Here is a 22,189-nt window from a genome sequence, read left to right as displayed (position 1 = left end):
CTCTGGGTGCGGAAGCAAGGCCAAAGGACAAGGTTGTGACTTAAAAATGCTGTTGACGAATGGAAAGGCGAAGGAATTTTTGCAGAGGGCAAGCAACCCGAATGTCGATGGATGCCGGAAACTGCACCTTTTTCTGTTGAAGTAATGGCTGAGCGGAGGAACTCCATCCAAAGAAGGAGGACCATGTCAAAGGTTGTTAGAAGTTTGAGGTCCAGGGTGGATCTTACTTTTCGTTCCCCTGTTTGGAACCAAGATCCCTTAGATCTAGACTGTGCTGGACAATCCTTATACAATCCTTTGTCAGTCTCCCGCTCAAAGGATTTGATTGGCCAGTTGTTGCTGGTGTGAATCAAGGTAGTTAAGGTCTCCAGCCAGGAGACCATTGCTCCAGCAATCCATGCGGCCGCTAGGGAGGATAGAGCGCTGGACTCGAAGCCGCAAGACGGAACGAACCAGATTTGCTATCTGACAGTCCGTGGTATTTTTAATTGATGACCCATCAGGTAGGGATACTGGTAGGAATACCACAGGAGATTCTACCCGGTTAATCTGCCCCATGGCAGAATGTGCGGCTGCATCCAGCAGGTCATAGTCTCTTGCCATCTCCTCTTTTCACGGTGCAGAGATAAAAATTAGGAACCCTCGATCCATCAACCTCTTAACAGGGAAGTGGAGAGGAATTGTCCGCCTTCTTGCATCATCCACTAAATAGTGGTGATGCAGAGGGGGGAGCTCGTACGCCAAAAAGGGTGCCTCTATATGTCCACAGAGTACAGGTCTCCAGGTGGACAGGACAGGTTGTCTGGCGTTAGGCCTGGATGCAGAAGAGGAAACATGGAGACGACACTCCGTGTGCTCGTCTGTTGATGGTGTGGGGAGATCGGTGCCCTTTAAAGGACCCGTCGCCCTTAAAAAACAGGTCAGGCATGCCATCCCACGTAGAGGCTTCTGTCCAGTGAATCGCTTATCCGAATTGAATGGCAAATGCTCTCGAGGGAGTTTAGTCTCTGAAGCTCTGGCAAGCTCAGGCAATATCCAATCCATATTCAGAGCCTTGTTGTCATCAAATCATTGGTGAGGGAGCAGGAAACGAAAAACTTCCGTTTTCTAGATGCCTGTATGTTTCTAGACGCCTGCACGTTTCTAGAATACTTGCGGCCCCTGCTAGCCGACGGCTCCCATGTAGGATAGGGACCATGTAACACAGAGGGTACACAGAGGGATTCAATCTCTTGGTCAGAGAACCATGGATTGGTCAGTGAAGAAGTCCACTGAGGGGAACTAGAGGATAAAGCTGGGGTCGGCGGCGGAGGGCTCCTCGGACTGATCAAGCGCCTTTAAGACCAGGAAATATTGATCATACGCCTTTAAGACCAGGGAATACTGGTCATGCGCCTTTAAGAACAGAGAATACTGGCCATGCGCCTTTAAGATCGGCGAATACTGGCCATGCGCCTTTAAGACCAGGGAATACTGGTCATGCGCCTTTAAGACCGGGGAATACTGGTCATGCGCCTTTAAGACCGGGGAATACTGGTCATGCGCCTTTAAGACCAGAGAATACTGGTCATGCGCCTTTAAGACCAGGGTATACTGGTCATGCACCTTTAAGACCAGAGAATACTGGTCATGCACCTTTAAGACCAGAGAATACTGGTCGTGCACCTTTAAGACCAGAGAATACTGGTCGTGCACCTTTAAGACCAGGGAATACTGGTCATGCTCCTTTAAGACCAGGGAATACTGGTCATGCGCCTTTAAGACCAGGGAATACTGGTCATGCACCTTTAAGACCAGGGAATACTGGTCATGCACCTTTAAGACTGGGAATACTGGCCATATGCCTTTAAGACCAGGAAATACTGGTCATGCACCTTTAAGACCAGGTACTTCCTTACCCGGGTACTGATGTAGAGTCGATGTGCCCCTTTAATGCAAAAATACTGTCACCCCAGTGTGAGCTGGCCGGGTGGACCAAGATGGCCATCGGGAGCTGCAGAGTTGATAAAATCTCGCAGAGAGCGAGAAGCGCCAATTTGGGGGGCGGAGCCACAGACACGATGTTGAATAGGCCCAAGCCGGGGCCTAAATTTCTATACCCGGCGGGCGACAAAAGCGGGGCGTTCCAGGCAAGACTTCCAGGATGCGGCCTACAAATCGGCCGAAGCCGGGGACTAAATTTTTGCAGCCATCCAGAGCGTTACCTCAGAGAGGTAGGCCACAGGGAAGTGGCTGAGGCTGCCTGTCAGCATGTGGATACTGAAGATGGATCCACTCACCATTGGTGTGCGTCCCGGCATGGAGCCGCCGCGGATGTGGGTTTGAGCGCTGTTCTGTGCAGCGTGGACGGTGCAGGGATAAGCCTCAATCCATCATACCTTTGTTAGGGAGGTGGAGAGGAACCGTCCGCCTCCTTGTGCCATCCGCTTTCACAGTGGCGGGACAGTGGGGGCTGCTCGGACGCCATAGAGAGGGGCCTCTGTACAGCCACGGAGTTCAGTCCGGGTGGACAGGGCCAGTTGTCCGGCATTAGGCCTGGCTCCAGGAGAGGAAACATGGAGGCGACACTCCATGTGGTCGCCTGCTGCTGGTGTGGGGAGATCGGGACCGTGAAAGGAACCGTCGCCCCTGAAGTGAGCTCAGGCATGGCTTCCCACGTCGCAGGAGAGGGTACGGGGAGGTATACTCGCCGTGCTCGCCTGTTGATGGTTCGGGGGAGATCGGAACCTTGAAAGGAACCGTCGCCCCCTTCACTCCGTTACTTAAAAAATAAAAATTTACAGAAAAGTAAACAATAAAATAAAAACGTTGGGGTCTGAAACAGACCCATGTGCCTCCTACAGACACTAAGCAAGAACTGGTTAGCTGAGAGCCAGCAGGAGGGTATATACTGCAGGGGAGGAGCTAACTTTTTTTGTATCACTTAGTTTCAGCCTCCTAGTGGCAGCAGCATACACCCACGGTCTGCGTCCCCCAATGAGGCGAAGGAGAAATCTTGTGATGCTTCCCTAATTTGTGTAATTAACAGCACCTGTAACTTACCTGTGGCACCTAACAGGTGTTGGCAATAACTAAATCACACTTGCAGCCAGTTGACATGGATTAAAGTTGACTCAACCTCTGTCCTGTGTCCTTGTGTGTACCACATTGAGCATGGAGAAAAGAAAGAAGACCAAAGAACTGTCTGAGGACTTGAGAAACCAAATTGTGAGGAAGCATGAGCAATCTCAAGGCTACAAGTCCATCTCCAAAAACCTGAATGTTCCTGTGCCTACCGTGCGCAGTGTCATCAAGAAGTTTACAGCCCATGGCACTGTGGCTAACCTCCCTAGATGTGGACGGAAAAGAAAAATTGACAAGAGATTTCAACGCAAGATTGTGCCGATGTTGGATAAAGAACCTCGACTAACATCCAAACAAGTTCAAGCTGCCCTGCAGTCCGAGGGTACAACAGTGTCAACCCGTACTATCCGTCGGCGTCTGAATGAAAAGGGACTGTATGGTAGGAGACCCAGGAAGACCCCACTTCTTACCCTGAGACATAAAAAAGCCAGGCTGGAGTTTGCCAAAACTTACCTGAAGAATTTTCTCTGGTCAGATGAGACAAAAGTAGAGCTTTTTGAGAAAAGGCATCAACATAGAGTTTACAGGAGAAAAAAAGAGGCATTCAAAGAAAAGAACACGGTCCCTACAGTCAAACATGGCGGAGGTTCCCTGATGTTTTGGGGTTGCTTTGCTGCCTCTGGCACTGGACTGCTTGACCGTGTGATGGCATTATGAAGTCTAACAACTAACTAACTACTAACAAATTTTACAGCATAATGTAGGGCCCAGTGTGAGAAGGCTGGGTCTCCCTCAGAGGTCATGGGTCTTCCAGCAGGACAATGACCCAAAACACACTTCAAAAACCACTAGAAAATGGTTTGAGAGAAAGCACTGGAGACTTCTAAGGTGGCCAGCAACGAGTTCAGACCTGAATCCCATAAAACACCTGTGGAGAGATCTAAAAATTGCAGTTTGGAGAAGGCACCCTTCAAATATCAGGGACCTGGAGCAGTTTGCCAAAGAAGAATGGTCTAAAATTCCAGCAGAGCATTGTAAGAAACTCATTGATGGTTACCGGAAGTGGTTGGTCGCAGTTTTTTTTTGGCTAAAGGTTGTGCAACCAAGTATTAGGCTGAGGGTGCCAATACTTTTGTCTGGCCCATTTTTGGAGTTTTGTGTGAAATTATCAATGTTTTGCTTTTGCTTTATTCTCTTTTGTGTTTTTTCATGTGAGACAAATTAAATGAAGATAATGATACCAAAGAATTTGTGTTTGCAATCATTTTCAGGAAGAAACTGAGTATTATCTGACAGAATTGCAGGGGTGGCAATACTTTTGGCCATGACCGACTGACTGTATGCGTGCGTGCGTGCGTGCGTGCGTGCGTGCGTGCATGCATGTATATATATATATATATATATATATATATATATATATATATATATATATATATGTATGTATGTATGTATGTATGTATGTATGTATGTATGTATGTATGTATGTATGTATGTATGTATGTATGTATATATATATATATATATATATATATATATATATACATATGTAAGCAGCCATCTAGGAGGTGGGCAATAGAGATTTAGCTCACTCCAAGTGCATCTGGCCAAAAGCTGAAGTTCCTGGACTTCAAACATTACAGAACTGTATTCAACGTCATATTCATGTTAATGAGGCTTGCAGACATCCATGCACATGCTGCAGAAACTGCCCCATTCACATATATGAAATCAATTTTCAGTTATAGAAATGCCAGAAGGGTTTTCTCAAAAATCTCAAGTAATTCCCCATCCCGACAACAAGGGATAACTTGCTGATTGCTGTGAGTTCAACCCCAGGATCACTAGCAATCCCAAGAACAAGGCTCTATATATAACCCAGAGAACAAAGCTGCGTAGAGTCCAGTCTTGAATGGAGCAGAGACGCACATGCTCGGCTCTATTCACTGTGTATGGGACTGTGCTCAGCTTCTGTCCCACAGAGAATGGCTAGACTGACAGCGTACATGCTTCACCGCTGCGCCATTTAAACTTGATCAGACCCCACTAACTACTATCCTGGTGATCCTAGAAGATAACTTGATCTTACCAGAATGCCCCATCAACGCTTCAGCTATATTAATAGAAGAAAACGAGTGCATCGAGATTTCACTTTTAGCATAAATGTATAAGTGAAATTTTCCAAAGGCATGTGTTAAATGTATCCATAGACTTCTATGGACCAGGCTCATGGAAAATTATAATTGGAAATGCCCTTAAACAGGCAGTCGTAGGCAGCTGTATAGTAAAACATTTCATACATTTGCTTTATATACGTCCATATATCACAGACAAAAAACTGTAAAAACTGGTGAGAACAAAGCCATATTGCTCTAAACCAGAATACTCCATCTTCGATGAAGCCTTAATATACACCTCTGATGTGACTCCGGAAAGAGAGAAGACTAAAGAAATCCAAACATCAAGAGAGGAAACTTTAAACGGAACCTGTCAAACTTCTACACCCACCAAATTATTTATATGACTGATCTATTTAGGACCCCATAGCAATGCTCCTGCAGCGAGAAAATGGGTTTTGAACTTCTGTATAAAATTGTGTATGGACGTGCAGTAGGCCGTGATGATGCACTTCTCAGCCTCACCTCTATTCCGGTCCTCTGGTTGACTGACAGGTCATTTACGGTTGATTCATGGCAGTGAATATAGCGCGAGGATAAGGAGCTGCAGATGCATCATCAGGCCCCAACGCACGTTCGGACATACATATACAGAACCCCAAATCTCTCTGCTGGAGCATCCTTAGGCTTCTTTTACACTTACCGGGTTTTTTGTATCACCGCAATTTTCATGGTCTGCCGCAATAACGGACTGCAAAAAACGTGCGGATCGCTGTTTTTTGGGTTCCCAATACTATAGCAAAGGTATTGGGAAAAAAATGGCGGCACACAAAACTTGAAGTCACAGCGCCCCGCAAAAACACCCTTCTGTTGTTTTTGAAGCTTCATTGATTTACAATGGGGGTCGTGTCCATAAGCCGAGCAGGCTTGATCTTTTTTCACGGCCGTAAATACAGCCCTCACGGCCATACAGCACACCGTGGAATTATTGCGGCCCCATAGAAATCTATTGGGGCCGCAAAATCACAGCAAGTGTAAAAGAAGAAAGGGATTAACTTGTTTACCTACACAGTTATATAAATGGTTTAGGGGCGTAAAAATTTAAGACAGATTCCCTTTATCAAAAAATGAACTCTTTTTATTTTACCTTCATTTGCAGGATGTCACCCTCATGTGCAGGCCACCCTCGGAGAACCAGACCAGTCCTGGTGTCCAGTAGGATAATGAATCCCGAAGAGTAGCCTGCAACGACGCTGCGTCCGTTTGGGCTGACGGTCAGGTAGCGGATAAGCCCTGCATTCATATTGCTGGCCAGCTTAAATTCATGCTGAGGGGAAAACAAATATGAGCAGTGAAGCAATTCTGTGGACAGATTTAACACCAATAAATTCAATTGGTCCTATCTACCCAACATTAAAAAAACAGCCAGTATTCTTGTTATATTGCCCTGGGCTCCTATACACAAGGGTTGCTTTGTAGGAGGAATAATCTTTAATCAAGCAGTAAGTAGAAAGAAAATGGAGAGAAGGGCGGTCTAGAAAGATGAAGTGGAAAACCGCCCCATTAAAGATGGTGATCAAAAGCAGAGAAGCGACACTGAACCATATACGTCAGTACCTGAAGCCCTGGTTTCCGAGGGTCAATGAAGCGCAGCACAGAATCGGAGCTGCCAAACGTCACACTGCAGTAAGGAGGCGGCATTGTGGCCACGGCCGTTATGGGGATTTTCGTGTCTCCAGCCTCATAAGTGCGAATGGTTTTACCTGTCAATAAAACCGCTTGACACGTTAATGCTGATCTCCAGGAGCGCCACCTTCTGCCACAAGCTGGAATAACGGTTCATGGATTCCTCCTACTAGCCCCAATTCCCATAGGTAGATGATCTAATCACCACATTTCCAAAAGAACAACGATGTAAAAGAGCCGAGCGAATAGAACACATATCAATAGTGTATAGACATGTATGGTATAGGGGGCTCTGCGCTGAATGTCGGCTGTCAGGCAGTGCTCCGGGGTGCCCTCACAGCCGCCAGTCACAGTACTGTGACAGCACCCTGGATGACTGAAAGCCGGCAGCTCTTGGGAGGAATAAACTTCATTTTTCTACCGAGTGCTGCACTTTCAATATGGCGGCCGGGCACCTTATGAACGCTAGGAACTTACAGATTAACTCTATATCTGCAGGTCAATACAGTGTCTTCAGACGTGAAAGGTTCCCGTTAGCTTCCAAAATAAGAAGTGCAAAAACTCTAATGTGTTTTTTCTACTTTTTTTGTAGCTAGTTGTGAGTTTTGTACTGAAGATTTTTGGTGCATAATTCCCCCTGAAAATCTGAAATGTTTCTTTAGACGTGCAGAAAGAGAACATTTCCTGGAAACATCCATAACATACATCAGGGGTAAATGGATTCACAGAGACGTTACAAAGTGTGTCAGTTGATTTTACGGTGTTAATATGTGGCCATCAGATGAATAATGGCTCTCTAGTGTGGCTCATAAGGGGGATTCTGAACAGAAGGCCCCACGCTACGGCGGCCATCTCAGACAGCTCCTCTTGTGGTGACATGCGATCCGTATCGATGGACTATTACATGGCCGCACTGGCCAAACACTGAGCACAGCACTCAGCTTTGTAAGTTTGGGATTTTAGAAGATGTACCATATAAACAAGCCACTAGATGGCAGTAAAGGGGTTCTGATCTTACATTACTATCGGATTTATTTCACCTTTGTAGTTATTAATGAGTTACAGATGTCATCAAGGCCGACAATCCTGAACGGTGGACTATAGTCGCCAAGGCAAATATACTGCGATAGTAAGACAGTATAGTTCCAGGGGCTTTACCGTATGTGAACAGAAGGTGCACATATTAACTAGGAAGTATGAAGCAGCTTCTCCTTCGCTATCAGAATCAGTGGGGAGCCCAGAGGTCAGACCAGGATCGATCATAAAGTGATGGAACTATGTAAGCAATGGGCCCTCTAAATAACTAAATACACAGCCATTAATGTCTAAACCGCTGGCAACAACAGCGAGTACACCTCTAGGTGAAAATGGCCAAATCGTGCGCAACGTGTCAATATTTTGTGAGGCCACCATTATTTTCAAGCACATTGGAACAGCACAATGCTCACCAGTGGGTGCCAAGCCTCCTGGGCAAGATGGTCCAAACACTTGCCCAAAATTTAGACCAAATAGAAAAAGAAGGCAGCACTCCAAATTCATCCAAAGTGAAAAAAGGTTGTGTAGTTTATTCCGACCCACATGTCTGGGCGACGTTTCGGTTCGCACTGAGGCTTTCTCAAGCAGGCTGGAGTGCTGCCTTCTTTTTCTATTTGAAATATACATTATATATATATATATGTGTGTTACTTTTTTTTGTTCAGGGCTTGTTTGATAATACATATTATATTTAACTCAAAAGTGGGAGTTCAGAATTAATTACATGACCAACAGAGATGATACTACCCAAAAATATATGAAACAAATCTTTATTGAATACAAATAGACTGGATAAAATACAAATTATAAATTGTACATTTTTATTCTATCCAGTCTCTTTGTATTCAATAAAGCTTTATCTTTTATACATTTGCATTCTTGGGTAGTTCCATCTGTTGGTCATGAGAATTGTCAAACTCAATCGTCATTTCACTTGATTTTTGAGAATACAATTATCATAAGTATACATGAAAAACAATGTTTCCGACCAGGATATGAATAGTATCTTGCTTATTTTTTTCCATCTGCAGGCTCCATCTCAAATTGGTCCCGCTCACAACACAAACTCACTGTTTATATGGTATACTTTTCCCTGGCATCAGAGGAGATTTTGAATATGATTAAGAATTGAAAAAAAATCAGATTAAAAAATGTACTGCGTTTTTAAAGTAAATGGCTTTTAGGTTATTTGGAGGACAACTCCTCTAATTTCTGCCAAGGCTGTAACCACGGTTCTTACCTGTATACTGGTCCCATATACAGACCCCTCCATCACAGCTGACAATCTGCTGCACAGACTGCAGCTGACCCACATAAAACACGGTCTTCTTATGTTCTGTGTAGGTCAGACGTGGCTCAATCTCCCTAGTGCCATCCCCATAGTTATACAAGGGCCAGAGACGGACAGTTTTGTCCTTGCTGCCGCTTAGAAAGAAGTCTTCTCCACTTAAGGGTTTAACACACTTGATGGCCCCCGAATGGCCCACAAAGCTCTGAAGCTTGATCTGGTGGAAGTAGAAGTGGGGCTCCTGCTGACTGACACCAATCTCATACTGCCAGTATGCCAACCAGTTGCCACAAAGCCCATGGGCGCTTTTCTGAAGATCTTGCTTGAAGGTGTTCTCATCGCAGTGGAAGTTCTCCACTACAGGGCTGCGGCACGACGACCTTGGTGATGGCTGCTGGCTATCTTTTGGTACTTGAATACGGTTACCGACCAGGACACTCCCAAAAGTGCCAGACTGAGTGTCCTCCTCTGAGCGGAACATAGGCATGTTCATTCTTCCACCATATTCAAATGCCTGTGTCCTGCTGTCGCTTTCCTTTGGAATTACTGCTTCTTGATAAACCATGGTCAGTCTCCAGATTAAATCATGGTTTGGAAGCAGTTGGGCAATGACGTCCCCTACAAGACATAAAACGTATAATAGCTACTTTACATATGTAACACATTGCCACTAACCATTGGTAAGAGGACACTGGAGAGTTTTTTGGCCATCAAGGACACAAGGCTACTGAGGAACGGCACATAAAAAAGTTTGGACTATTTTCTATTTAATCTAACTTTTGATTGCAAACGTTCTGATTAAAAGTGAACCTGACAGCAGGTTTTCAGATCCTCAACAATCATCTATGAAAAGCTCTGAAATGTTGATCAGGTCTATACCTTTGTACTGTAAGTTAGTGTCTCTGGTTTCCAGGAATACATTGCCGAATGTTTACGCACTCAACCTTGCAAGTGTGAGTGCTTGGTCTACACTTACAGCTGTCCGGCCTCTCTCCCTCTTTCTTCTCCCACCGCCGACCTCCTGTCAGCAACTGACGGGTCACTCTTCTCTGTGACCTACTCCCCCCTATGTGAGATCTCACGCAGGCGCCACCACTAATGGTGGCAGCACAACACAGTAAGGTCCTGATGACATTGCAAGAGCCAAACCTATCAATCTGCGCATTTGCCGCCTCTGGGAATAATGGCACCTGTATGAGATCTCTTGGTAGGGGAGCAGGTCAGAGGGTAGAGTGACCTGTCAGTCACTGACAGGAGGGCGGAAGTGGGAGGAGAAGAAAGGAGAGAGGCCAGACTGGTGTAAGTGAAGACCAAGCCCTTGTACTTCACAGCTCATATGCATAAACATTCGCCGATGGATTTCTAGAAAACGGAGAAATTCGATTTTAATACACAAGCATTGACCTAATCGACAATTCAGATGCTTTACGTAGATGTTAGTTTAAAAACCTGTCGACAGGTTCCCTTTAAAGTTGACGTGGCCACTATCTGAAAATGACATTTGTTCAATCATGTTTTTAAAGAATTTGTACCAACATTAGAAGTTATCTCCTATCCCTAAGATAGGGGATGACTTACTGATCACCGCGGGTCTGACACTTGGGACCCCCATTATTCCCTAGGACAAGGCTTTGAAGAGCCCTGTGTGAATGGAGAGATGTTGTGAGTCGTACAGTCACAATCCTGTTATGTACTAATATAGGAATTGTTCTGTGCATAATATGTAATACCAGAACATTAGTATAATAAAGAAACGAGAATTACTCTGATCGCTCAAATGGAATCTTGATTACATCAACCATGTGAATTGTGGAATATGAACAAGAGAGGGTGGGGAAATTAACTCAAAAGTGGGAGTTCAGAACTAATCACATGACCAACAGAGATGGAACTACCCAAAAATGCTAATGTATGAAACAGAAATCTTTATTGAATACAAATAGACTGGATAAAATACAAATTAAAAATTGCACATTTTTTATTTTATCCAGTCTTCTTGTATTCAATAAAGCTTTATCTTTCATATATTTGCATTCTTGGGTAGTTCCATCTCTGTTGGTCATGTGAATTGTCAAACTGAATCGTTATTTCACTTGATTTTTTAGAATACAATTATCATAAGAATACATGAAAAACAAGGTTTCCGACCAGGATATGAATAGTACCTTGCATTTTTTTCCCATCTGCAGGCTCCATCTCAAATTGTTCCTGCTCCAGTATCTTTCACACACTCAGAAGCAGCATTGATTAGGACATGAGAACTCAGTGTAATTATTTGCATAACAATGGTTAAGTTAAAAAAAAACTGGATTTAGCACTTGATATGTGGAGCGACCTCTATTTTATTGTCTAAAAACTAGTTTTTAGACAGTAAATTCTCCTTCATGATGTCATGCCCTGATCCATCTGCTTTCATCCACAGGTACGTCTGAACTATCTCCTAATCTGGAATATGCACTGCACCCCATGTACTCCTTTTCCTCTGTTTTAACGGACCTGCTCTTTAACCTCAGACCTCTCCTACCAAAATATAATATAAGCCAATCACTCTCCTTCACCCACCTGCTTTCTCATTCTCTCCTCCTTCTCACTGCTGGCGACATATCCCCCAATCCTGGCCCCCCTGCCTCATACACCCCTCTAATCCTCACCCCTATCCTTCTCACCCTAAGGGCTCCTTCTCACTTGCGAGAAATCCGTCCGAGTCTCACAGGTTAAAACCCTGCTCTGGCGCCGGCACTCCAGAGCGGAGCGTGCGGCCGCACAGCAATACATGAAGCTGCACGCTCAGCTCTGGAGTGCCAGCGCCAGAGCAGGGTTTTAACCTGTGAGACTCGGACGTATTTCTCACAATTGAGAAGGAGCCCTAAGAGAAACTACCGCAATCCCTCACACTTAAAATCTGTACCACTGACCCCCCACTCCCCGGCTTCCTCTCTCTGGAGCACTTTGGAATGCCCGCTCCGTCTGCAACAAGCTCCACGTGATCCACAATCTCTTTACTTCCCGCAACCTTTCCTTCCTGGCTCTCACTGAGACCTGGCTGATGCCCCCAGACACGGTCTCCCCTGCTGCACTGAGTTACGGTTGCCTCCAATTTACCCACACTCCTCACTCTGGCAACAGACATGGCGCAGGAGTGGGTTTCCTTCTTTCTAAAATCTGCTCCTTCAACCCTATCCAACTGCCCCCCTTATCCTCCCTTCTGTCGAGGTTCACTCTGTCCGTATCTACTCTCCCTCTAATCTCCAAATGGCTATCATATACCGACCACTGGGCCCAGCCACTGCCTTCATTGACCAATTCTCCACCTGGCCTCTTCACTTTCTCTCTGCTGACATCCTCACCATCACATTGGGTGATTTTAACATCCCTACTGACACCCGCCAGCCAGCAGCCTCCAAGCTCCTGGCCCTTACTTCATTCTTTGGACTTACTCAGTGATCCTCCACAGCAACCCACACAGACGGACATACACTGGACCTCATCTTCACCCGCCCCTGTTCCCTATCTAATCTCACAACCTCTCCCTTCCCCCTTCCTGACCACCATCTACTCACCTTCTCATCCTTGTCCTCCTCACCCACCCTCCATGTCCAGCCACTACCACATCCTCGCAGAAACCTTGCACACCTAGACATTCACAGACTCTCTTCTACCCCTGTCCTCCATACCTTCACTCCATGACAGGGACAGAGCCACAGTTTTCTATAACTCCACCCTCACATCAGACTTAGACTCAATCACCTCTCTCATGCATGGCAAAGTGCAACAAATCAATAGGCAACCCTGGCACAACAATCTCACCAAAAAACTTCGACAAGCATCCAGGGTCGCGGAGCAGCGTTGGAAGAAAACACGCCTGCCAGATGACTTCACTGCTTTCAAACAAGCTATACTTGCGTTCAAATTAGCCTTCACCTCTGCTAAACAGACCTATTTCACAAACCTTTTATCTTCATTATCCTACAACCCAAAACAACTGTTCAGCACATTCAACTCTCTCCACTGACACCTCCCCTCATCTCTTCCGAGGACTTTGCCACTTACTTCAAAAACAAGATCTACCAAACAAGGCAAACCTTTACTGTTCCACCACCCCAATCTCTCCATATACCAGACCTCTGCCCTTCCCTAATAACCTCCCTCTCCAACATCACTGAAGGAGAGCTTACTCACCTCCTTTCCAAATCACACCTCACCACCTGTGCACTTGACCCCATCCCTTCCCACCTGCTCCCCAACCTCACTAACATGCTACATGCTCATTCTAGCCCTAACCCATCTCTTCAACATATCACTATCTTCTGGTACCTTATGTTTGCTTCAAAACTCCTTGAGCAGCATGTCCATGCTCAACTTTCCTCCCACCTCTCATCTAACTCCCTCCTTGACAACTTCCAATCTGGATTTCGCCCCCACCACTCCACCGAAACTGCCCTGACCAAAATTACTAATGACTTACTCACAGCCAAAGCTAACAGACCGTTCTCCCTCCTCCTCCTTCTCGACCTGTCCTCTGCCTACTGCTACAGATTCCTTACCTTGCTCTGTCCTGGATTGCCTCATACCTTTCCGACCGCACATTTAGCGTTTCCTACTCCCACACTACCTACTCATCCCGCCCTCTCTCTGTTGGAGTCCCTGAAGGCTCTAGGGCCCCTACTTTTTTCCATCTGTACCCTTGGCCTAGGACAACTCAAAGTCCCATGGCTTCCAGTACCACTTGTATGCGGATGACACTCAGATTTACCTCTCTGGCCCAGAAGTCACCTCTCTGCTGTCCAGAATCCCAGAGTGTCCATCAGCCATATCCTCCTTCTTCACCTCTCACTTCCTAAAACTCAATGTAGACAAAACCGAACTCATCATCTTTCCCGCATCTCGCGTATCCCCCCTACCTGATCTGTCTATTATGGTAAACTGCATCATGCTCTCTCCCGCACCTGAAATCCGCTGCCTCGGGGTAACTCTCGACTCTGCCCTCTTCTTCAAACCACATGTTCAAAAGCTTGCCACCTCCTGTCGCCTCAAACTCAAAAATATTGCCAGAATTCGTCCCTTCCTCAGCCCACAATCTACTAAAACTCTTGTGCATGCCCTCATCATCTCCTGCCTCGATTTCTGCAACACCCTCCTCTGTGGCCTCCCCACTAACTCTCTTGCACCACTCCATTCTGTCCTCAACTCTGCTGCCCGGCTAATCCACCTCTCTCCTCCCTACTCCCCTGTTTCTCCCCTCTGCAAATCCCTCCACTGGCTCCCAATTCCCAAATGAACCCAGTTTAAACTACTAACACTGATCTACAAAGCCATCCACAACCTGTCCCCTCCCTATATCTCTGAACTAATCTCCCAATATCTCCCCTCACGTAATCTTCGATCCTCCCAAGACCTCCTACTCTCATCCACACTTGTTTGTTCCTCACACAACCGACTCCAAGAATTCTCCCAAATATCCCCCATACTCTGGAATTCCATGCCTCAATACATCCGATTATCCACCACCCTCGGATCCTTAAGACGGAACCTGAAAACCCATCTTTTCAGGAAAGCCTACAGCCTGCAATAACCATTCTGCCACCTCACCACCACCCAAGCTGCCGCCTCACCACCAACCGAGCTGCCACCTCACCACCACCACCGGAGCTGCCACCTCACCACCACCACCGGAGCTGCCACCTCACCACCACCACCGGAGCTGCCACCTCACCACCACCAGAGCTGCCACCTCACCACCACCAGAGCTGCCACCTCACCAACACCAGAGCGTCCGCATCCCGGCCTTCTGTCTCTTCCCCATTATCCTGTAGAACAGGGGTGTCAAACTGCATTCCTCGAGGGCTGCAAACAGGTCATGTTTTCAGGATTTCCTTGTACTGCACAGGTGATAATTTAATCACCTACACAAATAATGAGTTGGTGATAAAATTATCACCTGTGCAGTACAAGGAAATCCTGAAAACACGACCTGTTTGCAGCCCTCGAGGAATGCAGTTTGACACCCCTGCTGTAGAATGTAAGTCCGCAATGACAGGGTCCTCTCCCCTCTGTACCAGACTGTCATTGTACATTTGTTTACAGTAAACGATATCTATAACTCTGTACGTAACCCCTTTCTCATGTACAGCACCATGGAATTAATAGTGCTATATAAATAAACAATAAAATACTTTGCTCCTTTACATTAAGTGCTGGATCTTGAAGGTTTATATTTATTTTTTATTATTTGACTTTTTTTAATGTAAATAATTAACACTACAGGTTCCTTACGCCCAGAAAAAGAGGTCTGAAGGTGTGAATTTTATAGGAATGAATCTGGACCCCCACGGATCTGCACAAAGTATTGCCAAATATGAAACAATTACTACTGATTTATTTGAAAAGATTAAGTAAACTTTTTCACATTGTTTTCATATTTGTCAAGAACGCTAATTAACTGCAGATCGGTGGGGGTCCCGGGTCCGCTGACTCACACCGATCACTTGATTAACCCCTGAACAGTTCACAGCTCCTGTCTGAGTGTGCACAAAGAGCACTACAGAGGAGGTCGGCATTCATCTTCATTTCTAGGGAAAAACCGGCCACCTCTGTCCTGACAGTAGCACATGATACCTCTGTATCCTTTTATAACCTAACCTGTGGGCCCACCATAAAAAGTATGAGATGGGAACAACCATATTCTGTGTAATGTAGAAATATTAGATCAGTGTGAGTTTGGAATTGACTATAGGGCTTGTACCTACCTATAAGACAAGAGAATGGAATGAATGTTGCATAGGCCATTTCTGCATTAAACACTTTCTCCAGCTCCTCAATCAGAGTCAAGTCCACGGGTAGCATCCTTCCATCGGAACAGATAACAGTCTCCACAGACACTTCCCCTGTATTCTGGGTTTCCATTACTAGGCCCTAGTGATGGGAGATGAACAGGCAGATAACACAAAGACACTCAATGCACTGGCCTTGATGCTACATAATCCTGTGCTTATTTTCCCTGATGATAGATCTACCCACACACTAGAGCACTCAAAGAATAAAACGTCTGAAGCTGGAATTGTGTATTTAACAAAAGACGACTTTTCAATCTTTAGTGGAAAGAGACGGCTGTAGAGGAAATGTGACAAAAGCTCAGGGAAAACAGTTCTCAAATGTTCTAAAGCGAGATACGGCGTCCAGTCAGCCGGCAAGAATTCTCTGAAATCATTGCAGCCACCGATGACTAATTGTCACTTCTTTTTTTCTCAACAACTGTACGAGGGGCGATCCAAAAGTAATGATAATCGGTTATTTCTATTGCACACAGAAATTAAAATAAAATGTTTTCTTCTCTCTTAGGTACCCACTAGTCCAGGGAAAAAAAAATTACTTAAATAGACCACGATTCCCGGGAGCTACATTCATTTGAATATGAACTGCCGAGGAGTGAACATCAAAATGGAAAAAAACGAGCTCAGAGCTGTCATCAAATACCTCTGCTTGAAAAAAATGACTACCAAAGACATACACAGCGACTTGGTGGAAACATCGGGGGACTCTTCTCCTCCATATTCCACAGTTGCACGCTGGGCCAAGGAATTTAAGCTGGGAAGAACATCGACGGAAAATGAACATCGTGAAGGACGCCCATCCACGTCCCTCAATGAAGAAAACGTGAAAAAAGTTGAAGACGTTGTATTGGCAGATTGAAGAGTGACTATCAGGCATGTAGCTGAGGTCACAGGGATCTCATATGGCAGTATTCAAAGAATCCTTGCAAAAGAATTGCATATGAGAAAGGTCTCCGCGCGTTGGGTGCCAAAAATGTTAACTGACGAACAAAAGAAGAAACGAGTTGACAGTTCAATAGCAAATCTCGAAAAGTTCCAAGCAGACAAGGAAAATTTTGTGTCACGTTTTTTGACCATGGACGAGACCTGGATCCACCACTTTGATCCCGAAACTAAACAACAATCGATGACATGGAAACGAGCCGACGAACCGACACCGAAGAAATTCAAAGTGTCAAGCTCAGCAGGGAAGGTTATGGCGTCCGTTTTTTGGGACGCTGAAGGAATTATTATGGTGGACTATTTGGAGAAGGGAGCCACTATTACGGGCTCCTACTACGCAGAACAAATAAGAAGATTGCGGGAGGCTATCAAGGAGAAAAGGCGCGGCAAACTGCGGGCTGGAGTGTTGTTTCACCAAGATAACGCGCAGGCTCACAAAGCTGCTGTTGCCATGGCTACCATTCAAGAAGCGGGCTTTGAACTGGTGGAACACCCCCCCTATTCACCAGATCTAGCCCCCAGTGACTTCTTTCTCTTTCCTCGGCTCAAGGAACACCTCCGGGGCAAGAAATTTGACGACAATAGCGACGTGATAACCGCTGTTGGGGATTTTTTTGAGGGTCAAGATCAAGAATTTTTTTCTAAGGGAATTCTAAGTTTAGAAAAGAGATGGACTAAATGTATAGACTTGTTAGGAGACTATGTAGAAAAATAAAATTTATTTTTTGACTATATTCATTGTGTTTAGTATTGATTATCATTACTTTTGGATCGCCCCTCGTATATATCTAATTAAAAACTGCTGAATGCTCTTGTGCTTAGGAGATCTCTTTGGTAACAGTAATACAAAGATGTATTTACAGTGTAACTGACAGTAAGAAATGTCTGAAGCCACGATGCACTCGGCCTTGCTCCTCTGCATCCCAAAAAAAAAAAAAAACGCAAACTGACCATTAAAAAGGTGTGCCACCAACCATAGCGATCAGCACCAGTTATCTGCCCAACACCTTCAACATGACCCCTAACAGAATTGCTACTCTCCTCAGTGGCACCAGCAAGACTGGATGCCTTCTGTGCTCATTTAAATATTCTTCTAAATGAGCAAAGAATAACGTTAAAAGAAAAAGAAAATCACATCTATTGATGAGACCAAAATTAAACTTTTTAGCCACTAAGGTAAACGCTATGTCTTGTGCCAAACCAACATCGCTCATCACCCCAAGAACACCTTCCCCATAGTGAAACATGGTGGTGGCAGCATTATGCTGTGGGGATGTTTTTCGGCAACAGGGACATGGAAAATGGTCCGAGTGGAGCGGAAGATGGATGGTACAAAATACAGGAATATTCTTGAGCAAAACCTATTTCAGTCTGTCAGTGATTTGACACTGTGACGGAGGTTCACCTTCCAACAAGACAATGACCCAAAGCAAACTGCTAAAGCAACATGAGTGGTTTAAGGCGAGAGATGTAAATGCTTTGGAGTGGCCTAGTCAAAGCCCAGACTTTAAAGCAATTGAGAATCTGTGGTCATACTTGAAGATTGCTGTTCACCAGAGTAAACCGTCTAACTTGAAAAAGCTGGAGCAATTTTCCCTTGAGGAATGGGCAAAAATCCCAGGGAGTCCCAGTAACATGTGGAAAGCTCATAGAGACTTATCCAAAGTGACTTGCAGCTGTAATAGTAGCAAAAGGAGTCTGTACAAAGTACTGACATTTTCAGTTGCAGTGACTGCAGACTTATCAATTTGGACCGGACAACCCCATTAAATGTTTGGCCACGCCAAGGGTGCACAGAGTGCCTGTACTTGGTTTGAAAAGTAATTCTGGGCGCACAGACTCCCTTTTAATTGCTCAATTGGGACATCTCTGAATTATTGGTGTCCACAAATTAGGGCCTTTTGGTACAGAAAACCTGGCTTGTCCATTAAAATCAATATAACGCATATGATGCTGCAGAAAACATTTGATTATTGTGGGCTGTCAGATTGCTAGTTGCGCCCCCCACCTCCCCTCCAGGGTTGCCGACTTCGGTTTTTTGATAGTTTTTAGCAACTACCTGTTTATTAATGTCCTGAACGACAGTGAAGTTACTGAAGAGGATTCTCAGAGCGTCACCAAGATGTTGCTGGACCATTTCTCTTCCTATTCGGAGACAGATGAGGGAGATCAGGCTGCTGCATTTCACACAAAGAGCTACCCGAGCTTGGGGACCACTTGGAAACCTGCAAGGCAAAAAAAAAAAAAAAAAAACTTTAGTACAGGTCAATGTCCCTGTAGAAAGTGTCTCAACTCCTGCACACAAGAAATTGCAGAATCTTAAGCCAACTGCACAAAACTAAACCAACATGCTGTCCATTCATCAAAATAACAAAATGGCGCAAGATGATGATGCCAGGGCAGTAAATCTACTGCTAAGGTCTTATCCATGGTGCTGTAGACCAGGGATCAGCAATCTCCAGACTGAATGTCAACAATTGCTGGGAGTTATAGTTTTATATCATCTGAAGACCAGAACCTTGATGACCCCTCTGCTCCATCAATTCCCCCATGTAACATCTCCATACAGCTATGTGGTCTACATCAGGGGTGTCAAACTGCATTCCTCGAGGGCTGCAAACAGGTCATGTTTTCAGGATTTCCTTGTACTGCACAGGTGATAATTTAATCACCTACACAAATAATGAGTTGGTGATTAAATTATCACCTGTGCAGTACAAAGAAATCCTGAAAACATGACCTGTTTGCAGCCCTCGATGAATGCAGTTTGACACCCCTGGTACATGACCATAATAATCGGCAAAAAATGCTGCCTAAAAAAAAAAAAAAAAAAAAATGAACGTGGAGATGGAAGGTAAGCATAAAAGCTCTACAGATCAGCGTCTCCTGCCAGCATTTCAGGTCATGTTATTACGTACGCTAACATTAGAAATATTACATTATTGACACTGCAAATACAGCACACGGCGTTCCTGAATGACCTTGAGGAGAAAGGAAACATCTTTGTGTACACACTACAGATCAAGAGGAAATTAAAAGGCAATTATGGTGGAGTATTCGCTCGTGATCAAAGCTTTGCTTTCTACCTAGATCTATTCTAGCTGCGAATATCAGAAAAAAGATCCAAATGCGTAATAACCATTGCACGGTGCCCCTAGGCCTCAACGTCACATAATCAGCTCCAGAATTAGAAACACGCCAATTTTTTTTTAAAGGGAATACCATCTTGTTACAGGTAAAGGCCGTTCCATCTCAGGGATTTACAGCAGACCCTCATTGCTCTAGAGCACTGTTCCCCAACATCAGTCTTCAGAAGCCACCAACAGGTCATGTTTTCAGGAGTTCCTTAGTATTGCAGCGGTGATAATTGCATTACCTGCACAGCCAAGAACTCCATCACCTGTGCAAAGCTAAGGAAATCCTGGAAACATGACCTGTTGGTGGTTCTTCAAGACTGGAGTTGAGGAACATTTCTGTGGGGACACTTCTGGAGCTGCCAGACAGGTGGCAGCGCATACTTGCGCTTTAAATTCACGTGTATGGGAGTTTCGAAAACATTTTTGGAATTTCCAAGTGAACGTAGAAGGCGGTGCGCAAGCAGCTTCACTCCCAGCAGCAATGATAGAGGCCCCGATCTCTTGAAAAAGAGGAAGCCCAGCGGTGGTATTTTTTTGGCATAACCTATATAAGTGTTTGAGTGAAGAACACCTAGGTCTCGTTCACATGATCGCATTGTTGGGCCAAGGTTATTCAAATTGGGCTGTTCAGGTATCGCTTATTTATTTTGCCCATATGGGGGAATATATAATCTATCTATCTATATATTACACTAATCCACGTTTTATGTATGTCAACCTCACAGCATCTCATTTTTATGGATACATTGCAATTCTTAAACTAAGAAACAGATGCCATATGGATGGGAATAGAGAAAAAACATCCTCGACCTTGTCTACGCTCATGTGGACATAAGCCCAAGAAATATCAGACTAATGTTGGATGCATTAGTCGATATCGAGGGGTTCGCTGACAGTCTAATGTGTATGGGGGCGCCAGCCAACTAATTATTGGGTAGATGTAGGTCTGGGCATGTTGGATTTTGGACTGCCAATTGTTTTGTTCTCCCAGTGAAGTTACCAAAAGAGATGTCTGTCGACGGCTTTCATAGAGCATGGAGCACTTCCTCTCAGCTGAACGAACGTCCCCGAGTATTGGAAAAATGGCCGAGGTGGTTGTCAGCCAAAGGATGGCTGAAGTAACATTCAGCTAATTGCCATATAATGTACAAATCTGTAGTCTCACAGTAAGACCTCCTTCACATGTCCGTATTTTTGGTATGTGTGGTATCTTTTTTTTTTTTTCCCACAGATACAACACGTACCCATTATAACCTGCGTTGCTATACAAATGTCTGTTTTTTAGGTGGACCGTGTGTCCGTGTAAAACACACACAGAGACATGTCCGTTTCTTCAGGCAGCACGGATGACAAGGGCCAACACAAGTTTATGGGTCTGTGAAAAACATGTACAGCACACAGACGCCATCCATCTATCCAAGCGTTCCTATGTTCCCTATGAAAAAGTTAACAACAGAAATGTCTGCCAGTTGCTTATCTCTGGAAGAAAGAAGCGATTGGCAGCCTGAAAACAGACATGCCCCATCGACTTCTCTCCTGATAATCAGTTGGCCGGCGCCCCCATACACAGTGTTGGACGATGCCCCTGATATCAGCGGGTGCAGCGACAGTCTGTGTACGGGGGGCTTTAGGCACTCAGGAGACAGTGGGATGTCTTATTTCTTCATCAGAGAGAACCGCTGTCAAGTCACTGATCAGAACAATGCATTACTACTGAAGATCTAAATAGCAGCCAAGAAGCAAATACGGGACTTAAATAGCAGCTAAGCATCACTCATGGGTTAAGTGGCTTTAATATAATTTTTAAGACCTCAAATAAAATCCCTTTTTAGGGGACCATTAGGCATATTAACGTGTTCTCCCGAGTATTTATATGATAGGTACTGTGTGTGCACATCATAACGTGCTGAATGTCGAAGTAGCATTTCTACTGATGATAATAAAAAAAGCACTTTTCATCTAGTCACCCGCTTTTGTGTTATTAGGCAGGCAGCAGATCTACAAATCCTTATGTAATGAATACAGAGATTACGCGGAGTTTCTTCAGAACGTTTATAATGATACAGAGATTCCAAGAAACCAGGCTACATGGAG

The 22,189-nt window shown here is 44.9% G+C and overlaps 1 protein-coding gene across 1 annotated transcript in view; it reads right to left on the bottom strand.

Moving 5' to 3' along the window:
• Window positions 1-22,189, bottom strand: part of WDR81 (WD repeat domain 81) — a 71,396-nt gene that overhangs the window by 14,035 nt on the left and 35,172 nt on the right. Inside the window, exons 6-10 of the mRNA XM_069761355.1 lie at window positions 19,018-19,183; window positions 15,933-16,098; window positions 9,139-9,804; window positions 6,795-6,940; window positions 6,325-6,504 (exon numbers count right to left, since the gene is read on the bottom strand). Coding sequence (XP_069617456.1) covers window positions 6,325-6,504; window positions 6,795-6,940; window positions 9,139-9,804; window positions 15,933-16,098; window positions 19,018-19,183 — 1,324 coding nt within the window. The remainder of the gene's footprint in view (window positions 1-6,324; window positions 6,505-6,794; window positions 6,941-9,138; window positions 9,805-15,932; window positions 16,099-19,017; window positions 19,184-22,189) is intronic.

The sequence above is a fragment of the Ranitomeya imitator genome, chromosome 3, assembly GCF_032444005.1.
Source record: "Ranitomeya imitator isolate aRanImi1 chromosome 3, aRanImi1.pri, whole genome shotgun sequence".
Taxonomy (NCBI): Eukaryota; Metazoa; Chordata; class Amphibia; order Anura; family Dendrobatidae; genus Ranitomeya; species Ranitomeya imitator.
This window is presented reverse-complemented; position numbering and strand designations above follow the sequence as displayed.